Source organism: Ranitomeya variabilis, chromosome 2, assembly GCF_051348905.1.
Source record: "Ranitomeya variabilis isolate aRanVar5 chromosome 2, aRanVar5.hap1, whole genome shotgun sequence".
NCBI classification, from domain to species: domain Eukaryota; kingdom Metazoa; phylum Chordata; class Amphibia; order Anura; family Dendrobatidae; genus Ranitomeya; species Ranitomeya variabilis.
Window position 1 is genome coordinate 391,316,999 of NC_135233.1, and position 21,205 is coordinate 391,338,203.

At 47.7% G+C, this 21,205-nt stretch overlaps 1 protein-coding gene across 1 annotated transcript in view; it reads right to left on the reverse strand.

Moving 5' to 3' along the window:
• Positions 1 to 21,205, reverse strand: part of CHM (CHM Rab escort protein) — a 117,321-nt gene that overhangs the window by 91,682 nt on the left and 4,434 nt on the right. Inside the window, exons 2-4 of the mRNA XM_077286482.1 lie at positions 17,305 to 17,371; positions 13,261 to 13,333; positions 11,298 to 11,422 (exon numbers count right to left, since the gene is read on the reverse strand). Of these exons, the coding sequence (XP_077142597.1) occupies positions 11,298 to 11,422; positions 13,261 to 13,333; positions 17,305 to 17,371 (265 nt within the window). The remainder of the gene's footprint in view (positions 1 to 11,297; positions 11,423 to 13,260; positions 13,334 to 17,304; positions 17,372 to 21,205) is intronic.

Consider the following 21,205-nt stretch of genomic DNA (forward strand, 5'->3'; position numbering starts at 1 on the left):
GGAGGAGTGACGGTGGTCTGGGGGAAGCATGGAGGAGTGACGGTGTGGGGGAAGCATGGAGGGGAGGAGTGATGGTGGTCTGGGGGAAGCATGGAGGAGTGACGGTGGTGTGAGGGAAGCATGGAGGGGAGGAGTGACGGTGGTGTGGGGGAAGAATGGAGGGGAGGAGTGATGGTGGTCTGGGGGAAGCATGGAGGAGTGACGGTGGTGTGAGGGAAGCATGGAGGGGAGGAGTGACGGTGGTCTGGGGGAAGCATGGAGGAGTGATGGTGGTGTGGGGGAAGCATAGAGGAGAGGAGTGATGATGGTGTGGGGGAAGCATGGAGGGGAGGAGTGACGGTGGTGTGGGGGAAGCATGGAGGGGAGGAGTGACGGTGGTGAGGGGGAAGAATGGAGGGGAGGAGTGACGGTGGTGTGGGGGAAGAATGGAGGGGAGGAGTGACGGTGGTGTGGGGGAAGCATGGAGGGGAGGAGTGATGGTGGTGTGGGGGAAGAATGGAGGGGAGGAGTGACGGTGGTGTGGGGGAAGCAGTGATGGTGGTGTTGAGGATTTTCTTCAAATACAAGGCACATTACAAACATGGCCATCACAGTGATAAACAGCAACCACCGTCCTGTCTCCTCTGCACTTAGAGGGATCATTTCTAATGTAAAAGGCCAATGACACAAAACACTTCCAGCCAATGCACGGGTTGTGACCAAGGAGAAGAGAAAAGGAGGCTGCATCAGATGACCTGGTCGTTATTATTAGCGACCTCAACCCAATGGAGATGGTTAGGGATGAGCTCGATGCAGAGTGAAGGTTAGAAGCAGCGGACAAGGCTTAGCCAACCGGGGCCCACCCCTCAGGACGGCGGGAGCCAACCCAGGCCCACCCCTCAGGACGGCGGGAGCCATCCCGGGCCAACCCCTCAGGACGGCGGGAGCCAACCCGGGCCCGCCCCCCAGGACGGCGGGAGCCTTCCCGGGCCCACCATCCCAAGACAGCGGGAGCCATCCCGGGCCCACCCCCCCAGGACGGCGGGAGCCATTCTGGGATCTCTGGGATGTGCACATTCCAATAAGAAAAATGAGAAACCACAGCATAAATATCCGTTTAAGTTTGGTATCTCCATAATAATGTGGACCTTAGGGTTTGGGTAATTTCTACAGCACCACAAATGCCATAAATATAAAACCTCAAACACAAAATGGTGGAATCATGGTAATTAACACTGAGTCACTGCAATTGGGATTTATTTCCCTCTTTTTCAGTACAATTCACAGTGCAGTAAATGGTGAATTACTAAAATACAACTTGTCCCGCAAAAAAAAAAAAACAAGCCCTCAAACGGTGATGTCGAGAGGGAAAAAAATGTTGTGGTCTCAGAAGACAAAAACAAACGCACAGAAAAATACATAACGTTTAGAGCTGGGCGCGCACGTGTGTATATCTAAATGTGCTACCCTGTTTAAGATTGGCGCATGTCTAAATATGTACAGCAGGCAGTGCCGTGGTGTCAGAGCGCTAAGTGGAGCGTCCAATAGTCCAGAGCATTGTGTTTGGCGACATCTGCAGCGGGTCGTGGGACGTCCACTCTCCTCTGTTGTCGTCCTCGTCGCTTCACTCTCTTGAATGACACATTACACCGCGCAGGAGATTGATAGTTTGCATAAAACATACCCGAATTTGTAGATTGTTTCATGCGGTCCGCGGCGCTCTCTGCCGCTACCTGGGCAAACCTGCTTTATGTGGAGCGGTCATAATATTTATGAGCAAATTTCCTCAAGGACTCTCCAGCCTCGAAGCTCGGAGAGAATATTACAGAGCGTAAACAACGGCCGTTACCGGCTCCCCTTATTTCACTGCACTAATAAATACAGACGCCGGGTAATGTGGATTTTACTAGAAGCCTTCACTTGTGGAGTGAGAAAGAAGACAGGTGGTGTGTAGTATAAAGGACGCCGGGAGAACCACATCCTGCTGTACTGCCTGCAGAAAGTACAGGTACGAGAGCACGGCGGATCAACGCAACAGTATCCACGGGAGATATACAAGAACAGCCTCACTGTATATACTGATCCAGAGTTCTATTAAACTCCAGAGCTGCACTCACTGTGTACATACATTACTGATCCTGTACTGATCCTCAGTTACATCCTGTATTATGCTCCAGAGCTGCACTAACTATTCTGCTGGTGCACTCACTGTGCACATACATTACATTACTGATCCTGTACTGATCCTGAGTTACATCCTGTATTATACTCCAGAGCTGCACTCACTATTCTGCTGGTGCAGTCATTGTGTACATACATTACTGATCCTGTACTGATCCTCAGTTACATCCTGTATTATACTCCAGAGTTGCACTCACTATTCTGCTGGTGCACTCACTGTATACATACATTACATTACTGATCCTGAGTTACATACTGTTTTATACTCCAGAGCTGCACTCACTATTCTGCTGGTGCAGTCACTGTGTACATACATTACATTACTGATCCTGAGTTACATCCTGTATTATACCCCAGAGCTGCACTCACTATTCTGCTGGTGCAGTCACTGTGTACATACATTACTGTTCCTGAGTTACATCCTGTATTATACCCCAGAGTTGCATTCACTATTCTGCTGGTGCAGTCACTGTGTACATACATTACATTACTAATCCTGAGTTACATCCTGTAGATCTTTTATTATAAAACATAACAATAATAATAACAGAAACAAAACAGAAATATCAGCCAGAAAATAATCAGTATACTGAACACTGGTTCAGCCGCTCATTCTCTCCTCTCACACATATTATACATTATATACAGAATAACTACTTTGACCTTCTGGTCCGGTCACCAAACAAAATAATAATAACAAATAAAATAAACAATGGCAAACAAAAACTATATACATAAACTTTCTCTTTTTTTTTTTTTTTTTAGTTTTAAATAAAATAGCCACAAATTTAAACAAATATATACAATACTAAGCTATCCTCCATTCCCAACCCCCCACACTGATCTGAGAGCTGGTCCTGCGTCTCATGCCTCAGTCCATGTCCAACGTCCATAGGCCAGATCAGGCAGTGCCAGTTTTCCCCCAAACACCCAGTGTCCCATAGTCCCACAAGATAAACCCACCTCCCCCCCTTTCCCACCACCCAACCTAACACCTACACCCAAATCTAATCCCCATATACAATATATACAGCAGCACACACCACAATAATCACAACTCACGAAGCCCAAGTTCGGCGCCTGCAGCCCTACATCACTGTATAATGATCAAACAAAACAAAAATCTACAGTGTCAGCAGCAGCCCACCACCAGGAAAGGAGATGACCAGACTAGGGCACACTAAAAGAAAAGCCCCTCCAGAGGAGAGCGGCCCTCCGTGTGCCCAGTCTCCGATACTCCAAAGAGCGCACCTTCACCAGGTCACCGAGTATGGTCCTAAACACATCATCCACGGGGAGGATTTTTCGTTGCGTCGATACTAAGCACCGTGCGTTTCACCTGTGATACCTAACCACTGCGCTAACTAGAAATAAGGTGCAGCGGTCCCGACCACCAAGGTCTCCAAATGCTCCATAGGCCCATTCCGCATAGGAGAGACCGGCCAGCCGAGACCAACCAATGAAGGCGCCCACCCTGTTGTACACCTCTGTGTTGAAGGGACAATGAAGCAGGAAGTGGTCCATGCTTTCCAGCAAGGTACCACAATGTTCCCCGAGGACAATTCCTGTCCTCAGAGCTCCTACACTTCAGATTGTCCCTCACACACAGTTCCCCATGGAAGCAGCGCCAAGCCAAGTCCCAAAACTTCGAGGGGATCCTGATAGAATTCAAAAGATGCAAACCCACCCCAAGATCCCGACTTGGGCAGTCCCTGAGCGCCAGAGGCCTCTGGAAATGGGTCAACAGAGCCCTATTGTCAAGGAGTTTCCTTGGCAGAGTCCTGATCTCCCACATTCCCAGACCCCACCGACGAATTACCTTCAGAACCAAGGTAGCGTAAGCCGGAAGATGTCCATGCGGTGTGCGAAGATCCTTCACTTGCCCTCTTGTCTCCCATTCCTGGAAGAAAGGCTGAAACCATCCCCTACAGGAGAATACCCACGGAGGAGCCCTCTCTTTCCAGAGGTTTGCAATATTGATCTTAATGAAGGTGTCCACAAGGAATACCACAGGGTTGACCATACCCAACCCTCCTAGTCTCCTCGTACGGTAAGTAACCTCCCTCTTGACCAGGTTCTGTCTATTCCCCCATAACAGTTGGAAGAACAAACTGTAGACCCGAGTCCAGAGAGATTCCGGCAAGATGCACACACTGCCCAGATAAATCAGTAAAGGGAGCAGGTAAGTTTTGATCAGGTTTACCCTTTCCCTTAGGGTCAAAGACCAACCCTTCCATTGGTTCACCTTCTGAGTGGCGATCTCTAGCCTGCTGTCCCAATTTTGTTTGGGGTAATCCCCCTGGCCAAATTTGATGCCAAGGATTTTTGCAGAGATTTGGGGTCCTGGAAGGGTGTCCGGGAGATCAAAACCAGGATCTCCTCCTCCCAGCCAAAGACTCTCACACTTATCCCGGTTGATCTTGGACCCGGATGCCTCCGAGTAGCGATCTACCTCTGACATCAGCCACCCTGCCATCCCGTGAGAGGAAACAAACACGGTGACATCATCGGCATACGCCACCACCCTCAGAGTGGCCTCCGGTGCTGCCTGGTCCATCCCGATCCCGGCCAACGGTCCACCCTCCTAACAAGAGGGTCAATCGCAAACACGTACAGCAGCGGGCTCAAGGGACAACCCTGGCGAACACCGGACCCAACCTCAAAAGAGCTGCCAATCCAACCATTCACAAGCGGGAAACTCTCTGCCCCACTGTACAAGGTCTTAAGCCAATCAACAAACCCCCCCGGCAGGCCATATCTCAGAAGGACGGACCAGAGGTACTCGTGATTAACCCGATCAAACGCTTTTGCCTGGTCCAGTGACAGCATGTACCCCTTCCAGTGACCAGCCCTACCCTGCTCCACTGCCTCCCGGACACAGAGCACAGCACTAAATGTGCTGCGGCCTGGAACAGAGCAATGCTGGGCCTCCGAAAGGAGTCGGGGTGCAAATTTCACCAGCCGTTTAAACAGAACCTTTGCCAGAACCTTCCTGTCTGCATTGAGAAGCGCTATGGGACGCCAATTCTCAATGCAAGATGGGTCCTTACCCTTTGACAAGATGATCAGAGCAGACCTCCTCATTGACTTCAGTCAAGAGGGGAACCAAAACGTCCTTAAAGGTCTTATAGAATTCAGATGTTAAGCCATCTGGACCAGGCGATTTTTTGGGGGCAAGCCCTTCAATCGCCAACTGAACTTCCTCTTCCCTGATCATTTCTGTCAAAACGTCAAGAGAGGGGTCTACCCCTGGTTCGGGGACGGCTTCAGCCAGGAAAGCCGACATCTCATCCCAATCAAGATCCCTCTTCCCCAAGAGGTGCGAGTAGAAGGATCTGACAACCTCCAGGATCCCTGATCTGGATCGCCTCAGGGACCCCGTAGTGTCGACCAGTCCTGTAACTACTTTACTATTCACTGACATCTTGCAGTTTCTGTAAGGGTCGGGTGAGCGGTACTTCCCGTAATCCCTCTCAAAAACCAAAGATGCGTGTCTATCGTACTGACACCTCATAAGCAAAAATTTCACTCTGGAGATCTCCTCGTGGCTACCTCCAGTTGAGACAAGATGTTCGAGTTTCCTCCTCAGACCCTGATACAGGCGGTACCTGCTCAGATTCCTGAGGCTCGAGAGCTGGCGGAAGAATCTTGCCACCCTTTCCTTGAACATCTCCCACCACTCTGACTTACTACTACAAAGATCCAGTAAGGGTACCTGGCTCTGAAGAAAATCCTCAAAGGACTGTCTTATCTCCGCTTCTTCCAAGAGAGATGAATTGAGCCTCCAAAAGCCTCTTCCCATCCGGAGGGTCTCTGTAACATTCAGAGAAAACAAAATTAAACAGTGGTCGGAGAACTCCACCTCAACAACAGACACTGCTGAAGAGACAGCTTCCTCCTTTAAATAAAACCTATCTATTCTGGACCTACACTTACCTCTATGATAGGTGAACCCCTCGTGGCCTGGGGTGTGCCGAATGTGGACATCCACCAGGCGAGCCTCACTAGCTATACTATTAAGGGCGACGCTATCGTAAGTCAGCTTATCTCTGGAACCTCCTCTATCTCGGGGCCTCGTGACAGCATTGAAGTCCCCTCCAAAGACAACCTGCCGACTTGTAAAAAGGTAGGGCTTGATCCTCATAAAGAGACACTTCCGGTCCCACTTAGATTGGGGACCATAGATGTTGATGAGCCGGAGCTCTTGTCCCTTCATGAGGACATCTAAGATCAGGCACCTCCCCATTTCTAACTCAATAACCCGTCGGCATTCCACCGGTGCGGTAAAAAGGACCACCACTCCGCTATACGGCTCGGCCGCAAGTGACCAATAGGAGGGCCCGAGTCTCCACTCCCTCTTAGCTTTAAACACATCTGCCATGTTTGGCAGCCTGGTCTCTTGCAAAAAGAAAATGTCAGCTTCAACCCGGCTGAGAAAATCAAAGGCTGCAAATCTAGCTGTATTTGACTTTATGCTGGCGACATTAATGGACGCCAGCGTCAACGGAGTGGGTTCCGCCATCATTGGTGATTGAGTTAGATGGCTTTCTTTTTCCCACTACCCTTATCCTCTGCCTCAGAGGAGGAATCCTTCCCCCTCTTTAATGACAATGAGGTATCCATTCCCACGTGTTTTTTATTTTTATCGTCCTCGTCTCCGGACTCTGGGCCAGTCCCTCCCTCCAAGGATCTTACATTCCCCGAAGAAGGAGACTCGGCGTCCCCTGTGAGCCCCGCCGAAGCCAGAACCTCACCCTCAGCTTCCTCCTCAGAGGAAGAGATGTTTTCAAGGGCTTGGAACCGGTTAGAAAGACCAACCAGAGGGGAGTCGGTTTTTCCTTCCTTAGGTACCTTGGTCAGATTGGGAGAAGATTTTTTATCTCCCTTCTTTCTCTTCTTTTTGGTGCCGAGCTTACGCTTGTCCTCTAGCCACTGCCTATTATCCTCATCCATACTTTCATAATGGGAGGACTCTGAGGCAGTGGCACTTTCCTCCCTGTGGATCCTCCTGACCTCTTCATCCAACTCATCATCCCTCGGGGCCTCAGCAGCAAGACTGGCATCCAGAACAGGGGCCGGCCCAGTAGCCTGAGGCTCGCCCAGCTCCCTATCCTGTCTGCGCTTGTCTAGACGCCTTAGCTGGGCAGGCGTCTTTTTATTACTTTTCTTCCTTGGCCCCACAGCTCCCTCACCCCTGCTAGTCCCTTCCCCAGCAGAATCAGCCTCACGGCTTTCTCCCACCGGTCACGACTGCGTTAGCGAAGGAGCAAGGACAACGGCTGAATGGGTGACCTAACTCACCACACAGGTGGCACCTAATCTCCACACAAGATGCAGCAAGATGGCCAATATCCCCACACAATGCACACTTCTGCACAGTGCAGTTTGCGGTGAAGTGTGTAGGGTCGCCACACTTGTGACACAGCTTCTGGTAGAAGACCAGGATACGATCCCTACCCAGGAAGGCAGATGATGGTATGTGGGCAACCGTACCACCTGAACGCTTAAGTTTTACCATAAACGTCCAGGCCCCTGACCAGATACCAAACTCGTCATGGTTTTTCTTTGGCATTTCTACCACCTCTCCATACCGGCCAAGCCACGTCATGATGTCATAACAAGAAAGCGACTCGTTACAAGTCATGACGGTCACTTTCTTGACTTGGTTTTGGCGAGACACCACCTGAATGGCAAAGTCTCGCCAGCCAGGCTCATTTTTTGCCAACTCATAGTTCGACCAGAAGATCTCAAGCCCCTCCGACCGAACAAAGCTGACATCAAACTCAGGTGTGGAATAGGGATGTATCAAGGCATAGATGTCAATCGCCTTGAAGCCCATCCTCAGCAGGAGCTCCACAACTTTAGACCTTGGAGGACACGCATCACTGCCCCTCCACCGAAGACTGACCACATTCCTACGCACACTACCCAGCCCATCTGTTGGGAGGGACCACACTGTATCCCCTCCCCTCTTTGCTCTCGGAAGGCCCCGAGGCCATGCCTCTCTGTCCAGAAGGCTAGATCAACCTCTCGACCGTCTACCATTAGTGATCTCTCTCCCTTCTTTAGAGCCTCCAGGAGATGCCGTTGCAACATGCCGTCCCCAGAGCCCGGAGACGAGGAGGATGCCCTATTTCCCCCGGAGGTGACAGCGGCAAAACTCCTGACAGGTGCTGCCACCACCGGGGGGGCAACCGGACCAGTGACCACATCCACACCAACAGCATCACCATTACCCACCTCCATAACCCCCTCACCCTCTACCAAACCAGCAACCACACCACTAGACAAAGACTTTTCCTCATCCATACCCACCACCACATTCACTCCTGCTGGACCAGTGACAACAGGGGGTGACACTTTGACCTCCGCATCATCAGGCACAAGGGGCCGAGTCTCCTCCACAGAACTGGAGGCGACCTCACCCCTGGTCTTACGTGTGCCCTCCGCATCATCAGATGATATTTTCCGCTGCTTTACTGCTACCAGGCGCCGCTGATCTTTCGCCACTGTGGCGCGCCGCTGATCCTTTATATCAGCATCTTGTTGACCAGCGACGCCAACACAGAACAGGACTTTGGTGGGAGGACCGGAACGCCCAGCCCCGGTAACCCCCTCACACTGCCGCCGCTTCTCAACTAAGTGATCAGCGGCAACAGCATTCAGGGGCACCGTGGCTACCGGAGCTGCCCCTGACACGAGGCTGCTCCCCCCTCCCACTGGGGAGTGCACCACAGTATCGTGGCCTGATTTTTCATCCACCGCCCTCACTGTCCAGCCTCTCGGCTGATGCACCTGCTGCTACGTCCCCGCTACTACAAGCAGAGACGGAGCTCTGCCCCTCACTACCGTGCTTTGTAATCTCCCCGTGCCTTTGCACCGGATCCACAGCAGAACCCGGGCTGGGCTGGGCAACGGGGCTTATACAGCGAGCTGACCCTGCAGCCGACTCAGGGGGTACAGGGAGGGGGGCATACACATAGCTTACCGCTTCCTGCAGCTTAGGTTTGATCTTCTTTACCTTTTTCTTCTGGCCCCCAGGTGCCTCCTCTGGTAAATCATCACCAAGATGGAAGTTCTGAAGGCACAGTGGGGACTCCAGGAGCTTGATCTCTGCCATTAGTGCCCCTCCATGGCCGATGTCACTGTCCTCCCCAGAGCCAGCAGAACTGCGACGAGATGTCATTGTCGCCTGTCCAGCAGGGAGCTCGCTGCACGTGGCCTGTGAGTGACTAAGCAGGCTGCCAGGTGGGGCTTTCTGCTGGTCATCCTCCTTCTTATCATCATCATCATCATCCACCTGGCTCCCAGGCTGCAGCCCTATCTGCCTTTGCTCTCTGTTATCAGCCATTTCTCTGAATCGGTCTTCATTTTGCAATTTTTCTTTAAATTGTCCACTTTTTTCTTGGATAAACGCTTTTCTTACCTCCAGGTCATTAATTTCAAGCTTCAGCCTCTTTACCTCCACCTGGAATTGCGTCTTCCTGGGTCTGGAGGCGCCTGCAGCTTTTGCGCTTGTGCAGCGCAGCTCCTTCCGGAGCCTTCTCAATCTCTTACTTGCCTCTTCATACTCACGGAGGTGGCTCATGACCCGGGAGGCATAGGTGGACACAGACTCCCGGGGTCTCTGCAGCGCCCAACCCTCCTCAGTGAAGTCGGCTTCACCTCCGTGAGCACTCAGCTTTCCTCCGGAAGGGTCGCCATCCTGCACGCTAGCAGGCTTCTCCTCCATGGAAGCCTTACGGCTTCTCTGGGTCTCTGCAGACCTGGGGGGTATAGGAGCCACATTGCTGCGACTCCTGGTGGAGCGTCTCACCCCCAAATCCTCTGATGTGCAGGCTGGTTCCTTCTGCCCCCCGCCAGCCTGGTCCGGGAAGCAGAAGCCTGGGACTTGGCCCCCTCATTCATCCCAGGAAACCCACTCACTCCCTGGGTAAGAGAGAGAGCAGGTCCCCAGGTGGAGAGGTGGTGGTTCCCAGGAGCTCAGGAGCACACAGCAGGTTCAGCAGCGACCGCACCCACAATCAACACAGTGAGCAGCAGCTGAGCAGAGCTGCACTCACTATCCTGCTGGAGCAGTCACTGTGTACATACATTACATTACTGATCCTGAGTAACGTCCTGTATTATACTCCAGAGCTGCGCTCACTATTCTGCTGGTGCAGTCACTGTGTACATACATTACATTACTGATCCTGAGTTACATACTGTTTTATACTTCAGAGCTGCACTCACTATTCTGCTGGTGCAGTCACTGTGTACATACATTACTGATCCTAAGTTACAAACTGTTTTATACTCCAGAGCTGCACTCACTATTCTGCTGGTGCAGTCACTGCGTACATACATTACTGATCCTGAGTTACATCCTGTATTATATCCCAGAGCTGCATTCACTATTCTGCTGGTGCAGTCACTGTGTACATACATTACATTACTAATCCTGAGTTACATACTGTATTATACCCCAGAGCTGCACTCACTATTCTGCTGGTGAAGTCACTGTGTACATACATTACATTACTGATCCTGAGTTACATCCTGTATTATATCCCAGAGCTGCACTCACTATTCTGCTGGTGCAGTCACTGTGTACATACATTACATTACTGATCCTGAGTTACCTCCTGTATTACACCCCAGACCTGCACTCACTATTCTGCTGGTGCAGTCACTTTGTATATACATTACATTACTAATCCTGAGTTACATCCTGCATTATACCCCAGAGCTGCACTCACTATTCTGCTGGTGCAGTCACTTTGTATATACATTACATTACTAATCCTGAGTTACATCCTGTATTATACCCCAGAGCTGCACTCACTATTCTGCTGGTGCAGTCACTATGTACATACATTACATTACTGATCCTGAGTTACATCCTGTATTATACCCCAGAGCTGCACTCACTATTCTGCTGAGCTTGTCCTGGTGATTTGCATTGTGGCATGTGCCATCCTTACTCCACACATTATACAGTTACTTGGAGAATTACAGTAATTGCCCTTGTATTGTAGAAGAGCAGATAGATTGTCGTGGTGGTGTCAGTCCATGAGCTTACTGACTGTTTGCAGTTGGTCAGTGTCCTTGGATCTGGCCGTGCAGCGCTCCGCTATAGCAGGACTGTCTCTTACCTGGAGTAAGTGTAGACCTCGATGTTCTGTATGGTCTTGTCCCGCTGGTTCAGTAACAGCGTTTCTTCATTTTCCAGGATGATTTCCTTTTCTATCCCGGTGTCTTCTGTGCTGATGTTTTCTTTCTGGTAACAGATGAAATTGGAAACAGGAAACATTATGTAACAATCACAATATTTATGTAAAATCTGCCTTGGCTTTAACCCCTTAATGACCGCCGATATGCTTTTTAACGGCACTGAGAAATATGTGTATAGCACCCCCAGTGGAAAATCTCCAGGGTCTCAGCTACCGGGGATAGTGGAGACCCCGGAGAACATGATTCGGGTCCGTTTTTACCGTCCCCTGTCACATGATCGCTAATATTCACCGAATAACGACAATCACAAAAAAAAAGGCCAATTTTCAATTAATTTCTCTCTCCTCTGATATGATAACGCGTACCAGAGGAGAGAGAAATGGGGTCCCCTGAGCCCCTCCTGGTACCGCTGCCATCCCCGGACCCTCCTGCTCCATCCCCCAGCACTCCACGTCATCTTCCTGGAAGAAAATGGCGGGCGCATGAGCAGTGCGCCTGCCGGCCAATAACCGGCAACAATAGGAGATTGTTCCTATTCGTTCATTTTTATCACTGTGATAGAGACTATCTGTGTTCAAAATAAAAAAAAAATAGTAAATCAAACCCCCCTTTGTCACCCCCTTAGTTTGATAAAATTACATTTAAAAAATTGTAATTGTTTTCCATTCTTTGCAGTTAGAGGTTAGGGTTGTGTTAGGAATTAGGGTTGGAGTTAGAATTGGGGATTTTCCACTTTTTAGGTATATCAGGGGGTCTCCAAATGCGACATGGTGCCCACCATCGATTCCAGCCAATTTTGAATTCAAAAAGTCAAACGGTGCTCCCTCCCTTCTGAGCTCTGCCATGTGCCTAAAAAGTGGAGTTCCCCCACACATGGGGTATCGGTGTACTCAAGAAAAGTTGCTCAACACTTTTTGGGGTCCATTTTCTCCTGCTACTTTTGTGAAAATTAAAAAAATTAGGGGTCTAAAGTAATTTTTTTGTGAAAAAAGTTAAATGCTATTTTTTTCCTTCCACATTGCTTTAGTTCTCATGAAGCAACTGAAGGGTTAATAAACTTCTTGAATGTGGTTTTGAGCACCTTGAGGGGTGCAGATTTTTAGAATGGCGTCACTTTTGGGCATTTTCTGCCATATACACCCCTCAAAGTGACTTCAAATGTGATGTGGTCCCTAAAAAAAATGGTTTTGTAAATCTTGTTGTAAATTTTTGCCAAATTTCAGTTTTTTTCATAAATAAACACAAGTCATATCGAAGAAATATTACCACTAATATGAAATACAATATGTCACAAAAAAAAGTCTCAGAATCAGTGGGATCCGCTGAAGCGTTCCAGAGGTATAACCTCATATTGTGACAGTGGTCAGAATTGTAAAAAATTGGCCTTCTCACTAAGGGGTTAATGTAAGGAAATAAAGCAAGTTAAAAAAATTAATAAGTCAAGTTACTACACTGTGATCGACATGTCCGATGTGATCCTGGTATCGCAGAGGTGGTGGCGTCACTGGCGCAGTGAGAGGACTCAGGGGGTCCGGAATCCCCCTGAAATTTCTACTTTATATCTTTTCATGGGACAACACTGAAGATCTGACCAGTTGAAACAATGTAGAGTAGTCAGTGTGCAGCTTGTATAAGTGTAAATATAGTGTCCTCAAAATAACTCAAGATTGCTCTCAGTGTGAAATTTTCACTGTTCCACAAGCTATACGTACATTGTATCAAAGTGTCAGATCTTTAGTGTTGTCCAATGAAAAGATTTATTTACAAAAATGTGGGGGTGTACTCACTTTTGTGAGATACTGTACACAGTGTATGTGCATGTACACCATCGCTGGCAGCAATCCCCCATCCCAGACTATCAGAATGTCACTGCACATCACGTACCTGACAGTCTGCAATCCATGTCTGTAACCCGGAAAATGTAAAACTGGCCCAATTTCCACCATAATAATTTTTTCTGAAATACATAAAAAGGAAAAATAAAGACAAGAGAGAAAACGCAAGGAAAGGAAGGGCAAGGAAAGAAAGTGCGGGGAAAAGGAAGGCAAGAAAGAAAGAGCGGGGAAAAGGAATGAAGAAAAGGAAGTGCGGGGAAAAAGAAGGAAAGAAAGCGCAGGGAAAGTGAAAGAAAAAAGACCAGGGAAAGAAAAAAGCGCAGGGAAAGGGAAAGAAAGAAAAGCTCGGGAAAAGGGAGGAAAGAAGGCGCGTGAAAAGGGAGGAAAGAAAGAGCGGGAAAAGGAAAGAAAGAAAGCGTGGTATAGGGAGGAAAGAAAGAGCGGGAAAAGGAAAGAAAGCGTGGGAAAGGGAGGAAAGAAAGCGCAGGAAAGGGAGGAAAGAAAGAGCGGGGAAAAGGAATGAAAAAAAGCATGGGGAAACGGAATGAAAGAAAGAGCGGGAAAAGGAATGAAAGAGAAAAAAAAGTGCGGGGAAAGGGAGCAAAGAATCAAAGCGCAGGGAAAGAAAGGAAAGAAAGAAAGTGTGGGGAAAGGGAGGAAAGAAAGAAAGCACAGGGAAAACAAGAGAGCAGAGGGAACAGAGGAGTATAGTGGGGTGTTAATGGCATGTAATAATGTATCTCTGTGTGATACATTCGCGATCCTCTGGGGGTGACGTCATGCATCCAGATCATTTAGATGTGGAACGATTTACCAAGATGCAGCCACATGATGGGCCTACAATCCCTCACTCCCCAACTTGGGGGTCACTTTACTATTAGTTTGGTATGTTTCGCACCCCAGTTATGGTGCAGACCATCAATGTCGGAGTGAATGCTAATGATGTGACAGAAAACAAGGGGAATGCAGAAGGGATAAAACACCACGTGAGGGAGCTGTGAGTGGTCCTCCCACTAGCCCTATATGTCACCAGAATAAACACTACATCCTGCCCCACCTGGATGTGCACAGTCAAGCGATGCACAGATGTAGCAGAGCTGATTCTCCCACAATGATATCACAATCTCTGGGGTTACTCCGGACCAGGGCTTGTAGCATCTTCGAGAATGTACATGTCTAGATTATGAAGGCGGCTCTCTAAAGCCGTGGTGATTGACACAGGCGGCTGGCACGAACCAACCCTCCTTCAGTTACAACCTGGAACAGGTCAGATTAGTCTACGGGAACTAATGACAGTGACCAATCAAAATGCAGAGATCAGAAAGGAGCATAAATCTTCCTCAATGCCATTTGGTGCTTTTTAATGGACCTGTCGCATAACATTCGTTAACACCACTTGGCGCCATGCGATCAAGATTGTGAGCAGAATCGATATACGAGCAGCAGGCGGCTCTGGATCACCGTACAACCGTCAGTAACGCAGGGCTGTGGAATCGGAGCCAATTTTGGTGGAGTCGGAATCAGGGAAATTGAGGAGTCGGAGGTTTGTCTTACCAACGCCTGTTCACACTAGCTTGGATGTGCTGATATTGTTCTCTATTTGTATTAGGCCTTTTTGGACATGTGCACTCCCACCAGCCACTGGTGATTTTAAGTAGTCAGCTGGTCCATTCCTGCCCCATAAATTGTAGGCGTTTTTGCCCAGGAGAGGTGACATATCAGGACAGGGACCCAACTTTTGTAGGACGGCTTGACATCGCAGTTGGGCTCACATATATTGGCCAATTTATGCGCTAAGTACCTTCATTTTTACTGTATTCCTCATAGCAATTGTGCAGATGAATATTTCATATATATACACACTATACAGCATTTGTTTCCATTTTTCCCCATTTTCTGTGGCAGTAATACTGTTTCATTATTCTAGAGTAATTATTCTTGGTAAATTATAGTGCAACCTTTATCAATTTTCAAGGTATATGCTTTTTTGTTGGCACCTGTTCACACTAGCTTGGATGTGCTGATCTTTTTGCTTTGCATCAATGGACTCAATGCAGTTACCCAACTGCATGCCGGCTGTCAATCAGCTTGACATCGGCACTGACGCCTCCACCAACAGAGGGAGCTGGCTGTCAATCAGCATGACGTGGTCACTGACACCCCATCAGACAGAGAGACAGTTGTCAAGAAGCATGATGTCGAAAATGAGCACTTAAGTGCCCCATCGACAGATAGTGATGGCCGTCAATCAGCATGACGTCTGTACTGAAGACCTCACTGACAGAGGGAGCAGGTTGTCAGTAAGCATGATGTCAGAACTGAGCACTAACGGCCCCATAGACAGATGGTGATGGCTGTCAATCAGCATGACGTCTGCACTGAAGACCTCACTGACAGAGGGAGCAGGTTGTCAGTAAGCATGATGTCAGAACTGAGCACTAACAGCCCATAGACAGATGGTGATGGCTGTCAATCAGCATGACATCTGCACTGAAGACCACACTGACAGAGGGAGCAGGTTGTCAGTAAGCATGATGTCAGAACTGAGCACTAACGGCCCCATAGACAGATGGTGATGGCTGTCAATCAGCATGACGTCTGCACTGAAGACCTCACTGACAGAGGGAGCAGGTTGTCAGTAAGCATGATGTCAGAACTGAGCACTAACAGCCCATAGACAGATGGTGATGGCTGTCAATCAGCATGACATCTGCACTGAAGACCACACTGACAGAGGGAGCAGGTTGTCAGTAAGCATGTCAGAACTGAGGACTGACGGCCCTATAGACAGATGGTGATGGCTGTCAATCAGCATGACATCTGCACTGAAGACCACACTGACAGAGGGAGCAGGTTGTCAGTAAGCATGTCAGAACTGAGGACTGACGGCCCTATAGACAGATGGTGATGGCTGTCAATCAGCATGACATCTGCACTGAAGACCCCATTGACAGAGGGAGCAAGTTGTCAGTAAGCATGTCGGCACCGACGCCCCATCGACAGAGGGAGCCTGCTGACACAATCAGCATGACGTTGGTGCCCACGCCCCCATCAACAGAGCAGACCAGAAGGCGCTGCCCAGTCAATGTGAGGTCACTGGAAGCCGCAGAAGTACCAGATCTGAGCCGGCAGAAATCCACACAGGGCAGAACAGGCGGGTAGATAGCAATTACCTACAAGTTCCTAGCCACGCCCCCCTCAAAAAAAGTCCCAGGTAACCCCTTTAAATATTTTTGTAGCTTATTAGTTTAAACAAACCATATAGTGAAACCAATTATATTTTCTTCATTTTTATTGCTTTTCACCTATGATTGAATTAAAGAGAGTAATTTCACCTTTTCCATCTTATATTTTTATTACCCCCTTTAGGGAGCTGGGGCAGTTTTTGCTCCATTACCTATTCAATCTAGCGATGAGTAACTCTTCCTGTAGCAATATAGCAGATATGGGGGGCTTCAGTGGGCTCCAACAACACATTGGCACCCATGGAAGAAAGACCCCCCCCCCCCCCCCATTTTTAACCTGTTAAATGCCATTGTCACTATTGATGTTAAAGTGCTGTGATTGGGCGGTTACTTTTGGGTGCCTGCTGTATTGCCCAGTGGACCCACTGCTGTATGAAGCAGATCAGCCCCTGGGTCCTCTCCATAAAGTACTCACATCTGCAGTAACTAGACTCCAGCTGTCTGGATGAAAGATGAAAAACATGATTTAAAAAAAAAAAAAAAAAAAGAAAAATGCTCCATAGCCCCAAGAGAAGCAGCACTGAGCATGTGCGACCACGATCTCCTCTATACAGGAGATGTGGTCGCGCATGCTCAGTGCATGCTCCATTCACACAGAGGACTTCATAACCCTTATTCTGGGGATCAAAGGAGGATCCAGCAGCCGGAGCCCCATCAATCATCAGGACATGAATGTTGTTTAAGGACCTAGCCTTTTAAAGGGTTAAAGTGTAACCATTATCTCCAGGGCTCCTAATAACATTCTCACTGTCCAAAATCTCCAGAGTACCTGGATGATACAACCTACAAACAAGAGAGGCTTTACTGGAAACCATGGTGTGCACAGCCGCAGATCGGGGGCTACTTACGAGTCAAGATGGAGGACACGCTGTCCGATCCTGGAGCAGGCGGCTGCAATGATCGACTCCGGCAGGCCTGCGGAAAAAGACGTCATCATTATTAGCACAGACGGATCTCCAAGTGCGAAGTGTAAGGGAGGAAGAGTCACTATTCAGGTATTCTTTAGAGACAAAGCAAAAAGCAAAAATCCAATAATCTGGAATCAAAGAGCTAAAACTGCTGGATCACTGGACAGCAGATCAGGGAGGGGGTGACATCACAGGGAATGCAGAGCAATAACCCACACAGCTGAAGGGAAAGGGGAGGTCAGAAAGACCCCCACACCAACTAAGACTGAACGTGGGGCAATAATCACAGCTCAGTACTAAGGAAGCAGAACTGCAGTGTAAACCAAGGAAGGGGGGGACAAAGCCACGAGATGGACCCCTAGTGAGAAAGGGAAGACTGCAGTCACCTCAGACGTCAACAGGCATCGTGTGCACAGTGACTGCAGGAGAAGATGGAGTGCAGCTCTGGAGTGTAATACAGGAGCTAACTCAGGATCAGTAATGTATGTACACAGTGACTGCACCAGCAGAATAGTGAGTGCAGCTCTGGGGTACAATACAGGATGTAACTCAGGATCAGTAATGTAATATATGTACACAGTGACTGCACCAGCAGAATAGTGAGTGCAGCTCTGGGGTATAATACAGGATGTAACTCAGGATCAGTAATGTAATGTATGTACACAGTGACTGCACCAGCAAAATAGTGGGTGCAGCTCTGGAGTATAATACAGGATGTAACTCAGGATCAGTAACGTAATGTATGCACACAGTGACTGCACCAGCAGAATAGTGAGTGCAGCTCTGGGGTATAATACAGGATGTAACTCAGGATCAGTAATGTAATGTATGTACACAGTGACTGCAACAGCAGAATAGTGAGTGCAGCTCTGGGGTATAATACAGGATGTAACTCAGGATCAGTAATGTAATGTATGTACACAGTGACTGCACCAGCAGAATAGTGAGTGCAGCTCTGGGGTACAATACAGGATGTAACTCAGGATCAGTAATGTAATGTATGTACACAGTGACTGCACCAGCAGAATAGTGAGTGCAGCTCTGGGGTACAATACAGGATGTAACTCAGGATCAGTAATGTAATGTATGTACACAGCGACTGCACCAGCAGAATAGTGAGTACAGCTCTGGAGTATAATACAGGATGTAACTCAGGATCAGTAATGTAATGTATGTACACAGTGACTGCACCAGCAGAATAGTGAGTGCAGCTCTGGGGTATAATACAGGATGTAACTCAGGATCAGTAATGTATGTACACAGTGACTGCACCAGCAGAATACTGAGTGCAGCTCTGGAGTAAAATTAAAAATGCCATTTTAAAAAATCCCTCACTTTCCTTTCCAACTATCGAATACAGTTCAGACTATTACTTATAATTATCTGTTCTCAGGGACATTCCCAGTGTAAGTTAGTGTGTGAGCCAGTCTCTGGGATTGGGGGCGACAGTTTCTCTCCTTATTTAAGATTAGCCCCTTGTGAATAGACCTGACTGCTCTGAGGTCAGACAGAAAGCTCACCCCCTCCTCTGACAAGACGAAAGACACAAACTTACCAAAACTTCTGCAGCCGCCACATTTATTTTTATCATTGCAGAAGAGAAATCAATACACAATGAGCAGATAAAAAATATCAGACGCAAAAATGAAGATACGTTTTGGTGCGTGAGTGCGGGGGGCACGGAGCCCCCTGACAATCACGGAGGAGGAATAGATCTTACTTTACCAGGAGCGCGAGGCAGAATCGCTCCGTCATGCTCCATTACTGAGTATTAATGGGCCGGACGCTCGGCCAGATGGAAATATACACAATTTTCAAGGGATGAATGCAACTAGCGACCATTAGCAAATACTCCCCTCCGCCCCACTAACCACAAAGATCGCGGTCACCAGGAAACACCGGCGGCAACGCAAGGAGATACAAAACGCAACCCCAATATGAGACATTATATCAGTACTGGAGCGTTATAAGAGGGGCTGATATCAGTCACATATGGTGTAATGTCTGGAGGTTATATCAGTACTGGAGCGTTATAAGAGGCTGATATCAGTCACATATGATGTAATGTCTGGAGGTTATATCAGTACTGGTGCATTATAAGAGGGGCCGATATCAGTCTCATATGGTGTAATGTCTGGAGGTTATATCAGTACTGGAGCGTTATAAGAGGGGCTGATATCAGTCACATATGGTGTAATGTCTGGGGGTTATATCAGTACTGGAGCGCTATAAGAGGGGCTGATATCAGTCACATATGATGTAATGTCTGGAGGGTATATCAGTACTGGAGCGTTATAAGAGGGGCTGATATCAGTCACATATGGTGTAATGTCTGGGGGTTATATCAGTACTGGAGCGCTATAAGAGGGGCTGATATCAGTCACATATGGTGTAATGTCTGGAGGTTATATCAGTACTGGAGAATTATAAGAGGGGCTGATATCAGTCACATATGGTGTAATGTATGGAGGTTATATCAGTACTGGAGCGTTATAAGAGAGGCTGATATCAGTCACATATGGTGTAATGTCTGGGGGTTATATCAGTACTGGAGCGTTATAAGAGGCTGATATCAGTCACATATGGTTTAATGTCTGGAGGTTATATCAGTACTGGTGTGTTATAAGAAGCTGATATCAGTCACATATGGTGTAATGTCTGGAGGTTATACCAGTACTGGAGCATTATAAGAGGGGCTGATATCAGTCATATATGATGTAATGTCTGGAGGTTAGATCAGTACTGGAGCGTTATAAGAGGCTGATATTAGTCACATATGGTGTAATGTCTGGAGGTTATATCAGTACTAGAGCGTTATAAGAGGCTGATACTAGTCACATATGATGTAATGTCTGGAGGTTATATCAGTACTGGAGCGTTATAAGAGGCTGATATCAGTCACATATGATGTAATGTCTGGAGGTTATATCAGTACTGGTGCATTATAAGAGGGGCCGATATCAGTCTCATATGGTGTAATGTCTGGAGGTTATATCAGTACTGGAGCATTATAAGAGGGGCTGATATCAGTCTCATATGGTGTAATGTCTGGAGGTTATATCAGTACTGGAGTGTTATAAGAGAGGCTGATATCAGTCACACATGATGTAATGTCTGGAGGTTATATCAGTACTGGAGTGTTAGAAGAGGCTGATATCAGTCACATATGATGTAATGTCTGGAGGTTATATCAGTACTGGAGCGTTATAAGAGGGTCTGATATCTGTCACATATGATGTAATGTCTGGAGGTTATATCAGTAATGGAGCGTTATAAGAGGGGCTGATATCAGTCACATATGGTGTAATGTCTGGGGGTTATATCAGTACTGGAGCGTTATAAGAGGGTCTGATATCTGTCACATGTGATGTAATGTCTGGAGGTTATATCAGTACTGGAGCGTTATAAGAGGGGCTGATATCAGTAACATATGATATAATTTCTGGAGGTTATATCAGTATTGGAGAATTATAAGAGGCGATGATGTCAGTCACATATGGTGTAATGTCTGGATGTTATATCAGTACTGGAGCGTTAAAAGAGGGGACGATATCTGGCACATATGATGTCACAGAGGCCCCCTGAAGAAGCAGGGTGAAACGTGCGTTGGGGCTCCGGATACCTCTAGGTAGGTTCTCACTTTACCGATGTGCATGGATTCCTGATTACATTTACCTATCGGGGTAATTATATTATGTGTTGTTATGGATTATCCATTATCTTAGTATTCATGACTATTTCATATAGTTGTGTAAAGTGACAGCAAAAAAAAAAATTTTGAATTTCAACTAAACCAAAAAATGTTAATATTGAAGTGTTTTATTGTGAATATTTCATTAAA